The sequence below is a fragment of the Desmodus rotundus genome, chromosome 5 (assembly GCF_022682495.2).
Source record: "Desmodus rotundus isolate HL8 chromosome 5, HLdesRot8A.1, whole genome shotgun sequence".
NCBI classification, from domain to species: Eukaryota; Metazoa; Chordata; class Mammalia; order Chiroptera; family Phyllostomidae; genus Desmodus; species Desmodus rotundus.
Genome location: NC_071391.1, coordinates 11095866 through 11108329, shown reverse-complemented (window position 1 = coordinate 11108329; position 12464 = coordinate 11095866). Strand labels below are relative to the sequence as shown.

Below are 12464 nucleotides of genomic sequence, written 5' to 3'. Positions count from 1 at the left end.
TTTATGTGTAGCAAGTATCATAAGAATTTACATTGTGTTATTTCTCAAGTGAAAAAAATTACATATTAAAATTCCATGATCTCATCTGTTAGTCACATAACCAGTTGCTAGCCAAAAATAGACAAAGTGAAGGCTCTTGGAACACCAAGTTTAGGCTTATAAGAGTATTTAAATAATATATTTATGGGTGCTTTAATAACATATTTCAAATAAAATGCCAAGTGACCACTGTAAACTAGTGGTGTCAACCAGGAGTGATTCTTCCTCTAGGGGACACTGGGCAATGTCAGCAAACAGTATTGATTTTCCTCATGACAAGGTGTGTAAAGGAAGACCTTTGCTGTCTAGAGGGTTGAGGCCGGGGTGCTGCTGCTCAACCTACCAGGCACAGGAAAGCCTCTCACACAAAAACTGAGCCAGCCCAAAATGGTAGCCTTGCCAAGGTTGAGAAAGCCTGCCCTAAATAGTTGTCTCCTAAACAATTATTGGGGCAATAATCTCATTCTAAAGGGGAATGAGATTCCCCTTTACTGTACCTGTACTGTTCCTCAGAACCAGAGATAATGTTAATTGATCCCCAGCCTGCCTTGGGATCCCTGTGGGTTGTGCACTGTAATTTTTCTGATGATCTTACTTGCAGCAAATTCTTAAGTGAGATCCCTGGAGACAGAGTCCTGACAAAACCTAGCAGTTTGTTGCTGCCAAAACCCCTTTGGAGAAGAAATAGGAATGCCAACCACTCAGGTAGATTCATAGGCGTATTTTAAAGTTGGGATCAAGTTAGGCATTGAAAAATAATAATTAGAAGGGAATAGAATGTTTTTAATAAAACATTTTAAGTTGTGTTTTTCTGAAAATAGGGTCAGGAGTGTTCTTTCTAATGTTATTTCTGTATATATGATATTATGTAAAATATAGCTCTTATTAATTTGAAATGAAAATAAGACTTGAGCTCTCCAAGATAGAATCTACTATCCTGTTTGGATAAGTTAGGCACCAAATTTACGAGATTGTAGTCTTTATCAAAACTCTCCTCATTTTTGCAAAAGCTAATAATTTTACCCATGATGAGAAGTGAAAATATTGAAACCAAGTCATCAATATGTCCCTTAATACACTGAATGTAAGTAAAGGACATTAATTATGAGCAAGGGGAATGAATATTAAAAGATTATTATAAAAATTAATCTTTAACTCTCCATTACCAAGCATCTACCAGGGGCTATATTTGGAAAAAGTCATGACTTGGACCCATGAAGTCTACATTCTATCAAGGGAAGAAATGTGGAAACAGATGGCTGCCATTAGTGTGAAATGTTACAGAAATGAGTTATGTGTAAAGCGTTTCTTGAGCACAAAAAGGAAAACTGTAATATGTCAGAGCCTGGGAAGTGGAAATCAGGGAGGTTTTTATACGAGAGGTGGGATTTCTGTAGGCCTTGAAGGATGGTTAGTTTTCCCTTCAACTCTTCATTTTCCATATACTGGTAGAGATGAGAATAGAAACAAGCACATAGTAATTAGAGACTGCAAAACAATTGTTCTGATTAGATTACTGTGTGTTGGTTGTTGCAGAAGAGAAGGGATGTGAGTATAATTGACATACAAAAATTATATTCAATATTTTATAATTTTTAAATATAAATATTTGGGTTCGATGGTAAAAGGATGTATATAATGTGCCTTCAAGTTGTTTGCACACATGCACCTCAAGATCAGGGGAGATGACTCTCTGAAGGTCCTAGAGCTGCCGAGGAGGGAAGGCTTTCCTGGTATCTTGGGACTTGGAAACCAGACTTCCAGTCAAGTAGTTGCTTATTTGTTTCAAAATGAATTTTAAGTATTTGTGGGATCACAGTTTAGGCTTTTAAAATCTTTAATGTCCTACCTATCTCATGGTGGTAATCGGCAGCAATGATCAATATTAGTGTATTCATTATCTTCAGATAAATGCCCAGAAGTGGAATTGCCAGATCATATGGTAGTTAAGTTCTCCATTTGTTTGAGGAACCTCCAAACTGTTTTCTATAGTGTTTGTAGCAATTTACATTTCCATCAATAGTGCACATGTTCTCTTTTCTCTACATTCTTGCCAACGCTTGTTATTTCTTATCTTTTTCGTAATAGCTTTTCTAACAGGTGTGAGGAGATATATCATTGTGGTTTTGAATTGCATTTCGCTGATGATTACTGAGGTTGAGCATCTTTTCATGTGCCTATCAGCCATCTATATGTTTTCTTTGGAAAAATGTCTAGTATTTGGATCTTCTGCCCATTTGTTAATTGAATTATTTAGGTGCTTTTTCTTTTGCTATTGAGTTGTATGAGTTCTTTATATATTTTGGTGGATATCAAACCCTAAGCATATATATGATTTAAAAATATTTTCTCTCATATAATGGGTTGCATGAGAACTTTTTGAGATTACCTGAGCAAGAGATGCTGCCTATAAAGGCCATTAGTCATTGAAAAGACAGGAAATACAAGTTATTTTATCTGTCCTATATGCCAAGTCATGTCCATTGTGTACAAAGCAAGTTATTAGTTTCCTCAAAATTGTATTTAATTTTTCATATGGAGAAAGAGAAAGATGACAATGACATTATAAATTTAGTAACAGAATCTTTATTTCTTATGTATTACCCTGTCCTAAATTAAAGCTTACATTAATGGTCATATTCCATTTATGCACAATAGTCCAAAAGACATGTAAAACATACGAAGAGATTTCATTTAAAACAATATAGTCAAGAAATAAAAACATAAAACATAATCCAAAACTATATGTTTTTAAATAAATGACAAAGTGGTAGGAGTCATATATATCAATATAATCTATCAGAAAGCAGATCTCACTTTTATTTTAATTAAGCAAATATTTTTAAAATGTGCTGATCTTCATTGCTTTTGTTCAGGTAAGTTGCTGCTTTACATGTACAGATGTCTGTGAAATGTTATAACAAGAAGCATTTGGAGAAATTTAGGCATGAGGGGACAGAACAAACTGGGTATGTTGAGAATATAATAGTGGGTGGGCTCCTGTATAAGACATATATGAGTTTGAACTCCAGCTGCGCTACAGTCTCCCTATCTGAGCTCACTCCAGGACTTACCCCCTTGGAGACAGCTCTCCCTCATCTGTAAAATGGACATAGTAAGCCAGGAAATAAATAAGCATCTATAAAACACGTTACTGTGTTTTTCATGAAGGTATCCATTTTGAGTATTTGCGTTATGCACACAATTAAGAGGATTATATAGCAACCAAAAATGGTGACGTCTGCACAGTAAGGAATGAGCGTAGCACAGACAGACAGCATTCTGCGTCTGTCAGCACGGCTGCAATGCGGGGTTTATAAAACGGGCACGGTGACAGGTTCGTCAGAGCAATGTCACCGCAGAAGATTCATTCTCCCTTTGTGTTATGAACGTTAAGACTTTTAAATACCAACAATAGTTTCCAAGTTTTGAAAAATTAATATTAAATTTTAAATAATGAAATGTGCAAGAGCTTGGAAAAGAGAGCTAGTCTGGACTAAATCTTACCATACAGCTCAACTTTATAAAATGCAGTAGATATGTGTGAAAGAAATAAGTCTTTCCTCCAAAATATCTACTTTTCCTCTTTGTCCCATCCCAGAGTCCAAGTATACTACTAATCATTTTAATATTAGTACTTTCACATTAATGTTACAATTGATTTTCAGTATGTTAAGGTTTAAAAAAAATTATTAAGGTTGAAAGGTTAATTCAATGAACATGGATTTAATTCTCCTCTCTCCATGCAGACACAATGAAATGCATGGCCCAGATCAACTGCACCCAGGTTAAGGAGTTTATTCTCACGGGCCTCACAGATCGACAGGACTTGAAGACGCCTCTCTTTGTGGTTTTCTTAACTATCTACCTCTTCACAGTAGTAGGCAACCTGGGTTTGATCCTTGTCATTAGAACAGATGCAAGACTCAACACACCAATGTATTTCTTCCTTAGCAACCTGGCTTTTGTCGATTTTTGTTATACTTCTGCCATTACGCCCAAAATGCTTGGGAACTTCCTGTACAAACAGAATGTTATCTCCTTCAATGCCTGTGCTGCTCAGCTAGGCTGTTTCCTGGCCTTCATGACAGCTGAATGCTTGCTACTCGCTTCCATGGCCTATGACCGATATGTGGCCATTTGTAACCCCCTTCTCTACATGGTTGTAATGTCCCCAGGGGTCTGCATTCAGCTTGTGGCTGCCCCCTATAGTTACAGCTTCCTGGTTGCACTGTTTCATACCATCCTCACCTTTCGTCTCTCCTATTGCCACTCCAATGTCATCAATCATTTCTACTGTGATGACATGCCCCTCCTCAGGCTAACTTGCTCAGACACTCATTCCAAACAGATATGGATCTTTGCCTGTGCTGGTATCATGTTCATTTCTTCTCTTCTGGTTGTTTTTGTCTCCTATGTGTATATTATTTCTGCCATCCTGAGGATCCGCTCAGCCGAGGGCAGGCGCAAGGCTTTCTCCACATGTGGCTCCCACATGCTGGCGGTCACCATATTCTATGGGACCCTGATCTTTATGTACTTACAGCCAAGCTCTAACCATTCCCTTGACACAGATAAGATGGCCTCTGTCTTCTACACAGTGATCATTCCTATGCTGAACCCCTTGATCTACAGCCTTCGGAACAAGGAGGTGAAAGACGCCCTGAAGAAAGCAGTCATCAGTAGAAATAAGGCTTCTCTGTTCGTGATATTAAGAAAGTGACTTAAGCAAATAAAAAGGTCTTCTGTTTATGGTCTAATGCTTTTCCTCTCAAAAAATATCAGAATGTTGAGTCTTTTAAAAATTGCTGGGGATTACATTGATTAATAATGTTATATAGGTTTCAAGTGTATATTTCTGATACATGATCTTCATATTGCACTGTGTGTCCACCACCCACAGTCAAATCTTCTTCCATCACCATGCATTTGACCCCTCTACCCTTTACTACCTCTCCCACCACCCTTCCCTCTGGTAAGCACCATATTGTTGTCTGTGTCTATGGGTTTTTGCGTGTTTGTTTTTCTTATTTGTTCATTTGTTGCAGTTAGATCCCACATATCAGTAAAATCAGATGGCTCTTAACTTTTTCTCTCTGACTTATTTAGCTTAGCATGATATTCTCAAGGTCCATCCACGTTGTTGCAAATGGCAGTATATAAGATCTGTACTAAAGAAGTCCAGCCATTTTTAATATAATGAGAATGGTTTGTACAACATGGATGTAACCTGGCAGCCAAGGACAGCTGACTGGAATGCACATGTGAACACTGATGACTTCACTGTACTAGTCAGAGGGGGTGGTAGACGTCATTGAGTGAGCATGTATACTGTATGACCATCACATTCAATATGACTGAGCAAGTAGAGTAATGAATCTGCATGAAATTTTGTGTTAAGCTTGAACATTTTTCTGTGGAAATTATGCATAATTCAGAAGGCCACAGCTATGGGCACCTGGTGATTGGCAGCTTCATCACAACAATGCATCCAATCATACATTACATCTCCTACAGTTTTTGGCAAAACATCAAATCACTCAGGTGACACAGCCCCCCTACAGCCCAGATTTGGTGCCCTGTGATTTCTGGCTTTTCCAAAAACTGAAATAACCTTTGAAAGGGAAGAAATTTCAGACCACTGATGAGACTCAGGAAAATATGATGGGGCAGCTAATGGTGATTGGAAGAACTGTGTGAGGTCCCAAGGTTCCTACTTTGAAGGGGACTGAGGCATCATTATCCTATGCACAATGTTTCTTGTATCATGTGTCTTCTTTAATAAATGTCTCTATTTTTCATATTATATGGCTGGATACCCTCCGGACAGACATTACATATATATATCATATCTCTTTTATCCAATCATCTTTCAAAGGACACTTTTGTTGTGTTCATGTCCTTGTCTAATCTCAATATTTTGTAAACATGTTCATTTAGAATAAAATTTCTAAAAGTAACAGTAACCATAAGAATTTACCACCATAACCTCATTTTTCAGATGTAAAATTTATTAAAATAACAAAGTCTTAAGTTCATAAGAAGGTATACCAATTTCCTCATTTCTCAAATGAAAGAGTGCACAAAAAGCCATTATCTGAATACATAATTAGTTACAGACAGAACAGGGACCAATGTTCAGACTCTTCACTCCTCCAAAATCCCAAGTTTGAAGTCATCTGGTTGCATCAACAATATCCCAGACACTGCAAAACTGTGTAGTCTGAATATTTTTTTTCTGATTTGTTAGTTTCTTGAAAAAAATAAGACAATATAAAACTTTTTCATATTTATACAAGTAACAAATTATCTTCATTAAAGAGAATAGTACTACATCCTAACTTTATTTATATCATTAATTTAACATGTCTTTCTACTTACCTGGAAGTCTGGTTTTGTCCCAAAAGACTCTTTGAGAGAACAGCTTTTTTTTTTTTTATACCTATGAGACTTCATTATATTTTTTTCAGTTATCTTTAAAAAATAATAATAATCTAATTTAAGAATAGAATCCCAGGAGGACTTCATTCATTCTAAACAAATATACTCAAAATAATTGAAACATTAGATCATTTATCCAGTGACAAGGATCATATGCAGTTATACTGGGCAAACCTTCGGTAAGTTGGTTATTGTTGATTAACTTATAGCTTATAACACAATGAGCCCAGCAGACAATGCAACCTAGTGAAAAAAACACACGCTTCTTGTCACAGAATGGCTTTGGAGTATGTGTGTGCTCTCACAAGTTTATCTATTAAATAAAATGTTCCTGAGTTTGAAGTCTTTTTAAAGATTGAACAACAGGGATAAAAGTAATAGTAAATTATAAGCATTAGCATATCATCTTTTTTCTTTCCATAAGCTTAAAGACCTGAGTTCTCATCCCAACTCTACTAATGAACTTGAAGGAGCAAATGATAAATGAGAATTACAACACACAACTGATAATGTGATAGAGTTGTAGCTATGGGTATTTGAACACACGGTTCAAATAAATGCAATGATAACTTTACAATTTTTAATTACACATAAAATGGTTTTGAGTTTATGATTCATTCATACCATTTAATATTTTTTAAGTCTAAGAGTCATATGTATGCTTAATGATAAAAGACTAGAAATATGCTATTAGTGCCTAGATAGATATTACATTCAATTAAAAATATTTCTTTAAAAACTTCTTAAATCAAGGTCCACTTTGATTTTCCTATATATTTTGATGGATCGTAGAGACACAGGCCTAGTCTGATCCACAGGTCTCAATGTTTCCTTCCTCACCTTTTATTTAAACACATTTACCTCCCATTGGAGGATTTCAGTTGCTCCTATTTTATCACAAGGCTCCTGTAGCAAATTTTGAGTCAGTATTCCATATACCAAAAACCATGATTAAATCAAGGGAATTCATAACCTCTTGTCAGACTGGGGCATTCACTGTGTCAGAGCTGTTGTATTAAAGAGTGTGGATTCCATGGAGTTTAACATTAATGTGAATCCCGGGTCTAACATTTGCTATATCAGATCCCAGACAGTTTATCCCATTTATGCATGCCTCAGTTTTTGTAGCAATATGAAGATAAAAACAATATCAGCTGCTAAATTTACTATTATAGGATCAAAACAGATAATGGATAAAATATTTAAGAACAAAAGATATTTTAAAGTGATCATTTTTATATTTACTCTAGTTTTAAAATGTTGAACATTTATAAAACTGTATGCACAGCCAATGGACACCAACAATAGTGTGGTGAAGGCCAAGGGAGGGGGAAGTGTGGGCTGGGTACAAGGGGGCAAAGGAGCAGGGGAAATGGGAGACATCTGTAATAGTGTCAACAATAAAAAAAAGAATTTCAGGTTAAAGCTGAAGACTTGCTATATAACATTCATATAGGAGGAAATTGTCAAGATTTTTACTTAAAATTTGATGATGATTTTATAAATTGGTTTTGTCCTTTCCTTAGGACGATTGTTTTCAATTAGTAAAGTATTTCAAACTCGCTAACAAATAAGTTCACCTGTGGAACATAAGACAATAAGACATTTCTCCCAAAAAATGTGGGATTATTTTTAGTGGTAAATAATTAGGAATACTTCACATTCATGTGGGCCCCAGATAAGCACAAATTATAGGACTACCAATATGAAAAGTTAGGTTGGCAATATTGACAAACATAAAATAATTATAAAGTGGGAATAAATATGTATATGAGGTTGAAATCAATTTTCTCAAAATAGAATATAGTGCACAATGTAAAGGATGAATAGAAAGGAAGGAAGAAAGGAAGGGACAGAGAGGGAGAGAGGATGAAGGAGGGAAGGAAAGAAGGAAGGAAGGACTACAATATAACTTCATAGATGTAACTACAGTTAACTTTTTGGCATATAAGCTTTGCATATTTTTTTCCTCTGTGAACATACAATCTATAGGTCATAACACGTGATGTGAATGGACAAGTCATTTATTCCTGTATAACCTATTTAGCATGTTGCTCTTTTTAACTCACTATATTGTGAACATTTCAGTCAGGGTCATGATTGTCTGAATCCTCAGTTGAGTTAAAATGTCTAATATTTCACATAATATAGTATATAACTATAAATTTTATTCAATTAATAATTTAACAGAGTTATTGGCCATCTTCTTTGTACTAGATAGTATTAGAAGTAGGTGATTCAATTTGGTATAAAATAAAAATATTATTGCTTAAAAATAACATTTTCAGGATTAGGATATGTTACAGACATGTTAACAATTCATCACAACACAGAGTGGCAAGTGCTATAATAAAGCAATTGGGGAATACAAAAAAGTACACATGAGGGGCTATTAATCTGGCCTGAAAAGTCAGGAAAGTCTCTAAGAGGAAGTGATTTAGCAGAGTACAGAATGTTACACAGAAAGAAAGTCAGGCAAAGGAAGTGGTGGCAGAAGACCACTCAGCCATAAGGAAAAATGAAACACTGCCATTTATGACCACATGGTTGGACCTTAAGAATTTCATGCTAAGTGAAGTAGGACAGTCAGAAAGGACTAACACCCATATGATTTCACTCATATATGGGCTATAAAATGGAAAGGCAGAAACACAGATAACACTATGGTGGTGACCAGAGGGAAGGGGATGGGGGTGGCAGGGTAGAAGGTAAAGGGAGGCAAATCTATGGTGATGGAAGATGATTTGACTGTGGGTGGTGGGCATACAGTGCAATACAGATCATGTATCCCGGTGATGCACACTTGAAACCTATATGACCTTATTAACCAAAGCCACACCAATAAAATTAAAAATGTTTAAAACGTGAACAGAGAATAAAGCATGTATATAATTCTGGCTCACAATTTGAATAACTACGGCAGTTTGGAATGTCTGCAATATAGAAGAATATCACAAGAGACCAGCCTGATCTGAGAAGAAGGAACTAGATTTTCAAGAGTTATGTCAGCCTCATTAAAGAACACGCAATTTGTCTTCAGGACAATGAGAGGAAATTGAAGGTTTAATCAGTGTTAAGTGTCAGTGTTCCTCCTTTCCTTATGGCTGAGTAGTGTTGTATGTATGTACCTCATCCTCTCCATCCAATCATCTAATGAAGGGCACTTCAGTTGTTCCCATGTCTTAGCCGTTATGAATAACACTGCAATGAACATCGGGTTGTATACATCTCTGTGAATAAACGTTTTTAAAATTTTTGGAATTGGGATTACTGGGTTATATGATAACTCTGTTCTTAATTTCTTGAGGCACCTCTGGCTGTACCAGTTTGCATTCTCACCAGCAATGAGTGAGGGTTCCTTGTTCTTTTTTCCTTTATATTTAAAGAAAAGTACAACACAGACTTTTCTATTGTATTGATTGTAAAATTTTAATTGAAAGAAAAAAATTTAATCCTTTTTTTTCTTTTTTTTACAGTGAATTTCCTATCTTGGAATTTCTGCCTGAACCAAATCCTTTCCCACTGAAATCATAAGTAACATCCACACATAGTTCGGAGTGCCTATTAGGAGTCTGCTTTGAGTGCATTTAACATAACAGGGCACTGTCTCACATTTAACTGCTTATATCTTAACAGAGTCAAGATTATTCAGAGTTTGATCTCCAGAGGAGTTTATTGTAGAATTGTTTTTTTAATGGCAAAAGGCAATCATTCAGTAGTCACTGAGTTTATCCTCTTGGGCCTAACAGATAATCCAGAGCTTCAAGCCATTATTCTCTTTTGTGTATTCTTACTGATCTACTTAGTTACTGCCTTCGGTAATCTGGGTTTGATCGTGCTAATTCAGGTCAGTCCTCAGCTTCACACACCTATGTATTTTTTTCTATGCCATCTGGCTTTTGTTGATTTCTATGGTACCTCTGCCATCACACCAAACACCCTTGTGAACTCTTTACGTGAAATTAAAAGTATGTCATTGTATGCATGTGCCACTCAAGTGTGTTGCTTTATCACATTTTCAGTGTGGGAATTGTTCATGCTCTCTGTCATGGCATATGATCAGTACGTGGCCATCTGCAACCCCTTACTCTATGCAGTCCTCATGCCTAGGAAACTCTGCGTTCAAATGGTCACTAGCTCTTATATTTATGGATTCACTGTGGGACTCGTACAAGCAGTAGCGACATTCCACATGTCTTTCTGTGACTCTAATGTGGTCAACCAGTTTTACTGTGATGACGTTCCCTTGATTGCTCTGGCCTGTTCTGATACCCAAGTCAAACAGCTGATGTTGTTAATCATTGCTGGGTTCAATATTTTCTGTTCTCTCACCATTGTTCTTGTATCCTATGTATTCATTCTCTTCTCCATCTTAAGGATCCGTTCTGCTGTAGGAAGACAGAAAGCCTTTTCTACCTGTGCTTCTCACCTGTTTTCTATTACTATATATTATGGGACCCTCAGTTTTATGTACCTTCAGCCTAAGTCAAGTCACTCACTAGATAAAGACAAATTGACCTCAGTATTCTATGCAGTGGTGATTCCCATGCTAAACCCATTGATCTACAGCTTGAGGAATCAGGAGGTAAAAAGTGCTTTGAAAAAAATAATTGAAAAGGTATGTTCTAGTAATTAATAATGAGTTATGTTGTAACCAAAGAAATGCTGGATATGAAGTTAGGAAATTTTAAATCAAGGGTTGTACAGTGCTATAGGGCCATTAGGTACAGGAACCTTCATCCTCAGGGACTTTAGTTTCCTGATTTCTTTTTCCTTAAAAATAGGTATTTCACTGCTTTTGCTTACACATAGTAGATATTTCATCACTACCGGCTTGTTTAATTGTTGAATTGTAAAAGATAGATAAAAATCACCTGCTCTTTTAACCATGAGATGTTTCCACGATGGAGATAAAGAATAAAAAAACTTAAAATCATAACTTCATTTTTTTTCACTGTGATTTTGAGAATTTTAAGTTGTCTTGAGAGACATGAACTATGTAAATAATAATGCAAATACCAGGCAAGCTTTTCTTCCACAGTTGAACAGGGGGAAAAAATAACAAGGTGCTAGGTTGACAAATTTTGACTTTAAAAGCAAGGAAAGTGACCTTACTTTTCACTTTACAACGTCCCTATTGATATGGTTGAACATTTCTTAAAAGACTTTCCTTTGTTAGAACTGTTTTGGTTTACAACAAAATTGAGAGGGAGGCAGAGATTTGTCATATACCCCCTATTAACACACATGTACAGTCTCCCCATTATCAACATTGTTTACCAGAATATGGTATATTTGTTGCAATTGATAAACCCACATTGATATATCTTAATCCCCCAAGTTTACCTAAGGGTTCACTCATGTACATTGTATGAGTCTGAAAAAAAAGTAGAATGACAAATCCATTATTGTAATACTATTCAGAGTACTTTTATTACCCTAAAAATCTCTGTGTTCTGCCTATTCGTCTCTCCCCTACCACCCTCGGCCCTGGCAACCGCTGATCTTTTCATTGTCTCCATGGTTTTGCCTTTTCTAGCATGTCATAGAGTTGGATTTACACAATAAGTAGCTTTTGTTCTTACTAAGTAATGTGCATTTAAACTTCCTCCATGTCTTTTCATAGCTTGATAGCTCATTTCTTTTTTGTGTGCTGAATAATATTCCATTGTCTGGATGCACTACAGTTCTTCACCTCTTTACCTGCTGAGGAATATCTTGGTTGCTTCTAAGTTTTGACAATTATGTATAAAGCTCCTATGATTGCCCACAGGCAGATTTTTGTGTGGATATATTTTCAACTCATTTGGAACACAGTCGCCATATTGTATGATAGGAGGATGTTTATTTTTGTAAGGAAGTGTCAAACTGTCTTGGCTGAACATTTTACCATGATCATTCAAGCCCCCTTCTAGAATTTTCTTCACATTCAGCCAGCCCTTTAGCTATACTGATGGAAGTTCTTAAAATGCCCTGTGAATTTC

The 12464-nt window shown here is 36.1% G+C and overlaps 2 protein-coding genes across 3 annotated transcripts; both read left to right on the top strand.

The window, feature by feature from the left end:
- Window positions 1-732: 732 nt before the first annotated feature.
- Window positions 733-5909, top strand: LOC128779136 (olfactory receptor 8U9). 2 transcript variants are annotated; one of them, XM_053924654.1, is made up of 2 exons: window positions 733-744; window positions 3789-5909. In XM_053924654.1, the coding sequence occupies exon 2, from the start codon at window positions 3794-3796 to the stop codon at window positions 4760-4762; it is 969 nt and encodes a 322-aa protein (XP_053780629.1). In that variant the 5' UTR covers window positions 733-744; window positions 3789-3793; the 3' UTR covers window positions 4763-5909. The 2 variants fall into 2 exon arrangements, with proteins under 2 accessions (XP_053780629.1, XP_024433081.2); XM_024577313.3 differs by lacking the exon at window positions 733-744 and adding an exon at window positions 1067-1123.
- Window positions 5910-10174: 4265 nt separating this feature from the next.
- On the top strand, window positions 10175-11558 carry LOC112319945 (olfactory receptor 5AL1). The gene is made up of 2 exons (XM_024577338.2): window positions 10175-11108; window positions 11554-11558. The coding sequence occupies exons 1-2, from the start codon at window positions 10175-10177 to the stop codon at window positions 11556-11558; spliced, it is 939 nt and encodes a 312-aa protein (XP_024433106.2).
- Window positions 11559-12464: the final 906 nt, after the last annotated feature.

Coding starts and splice junctions, on each gene's coding strand:
- LOC112319945 (XM_024577338.2), top strand. CDS start 10,175: ATGGCAAAAGGCAATCATTCAGTAGTCACTGAGTTTATCCTCTTGGGC.
- LOC128779136 (XM_053924654.1), top strand. CDS start 3,794: ATGAAATGCATGGCCCAGATCAACTGCACCCAGGTTAAGGAGTTTATT.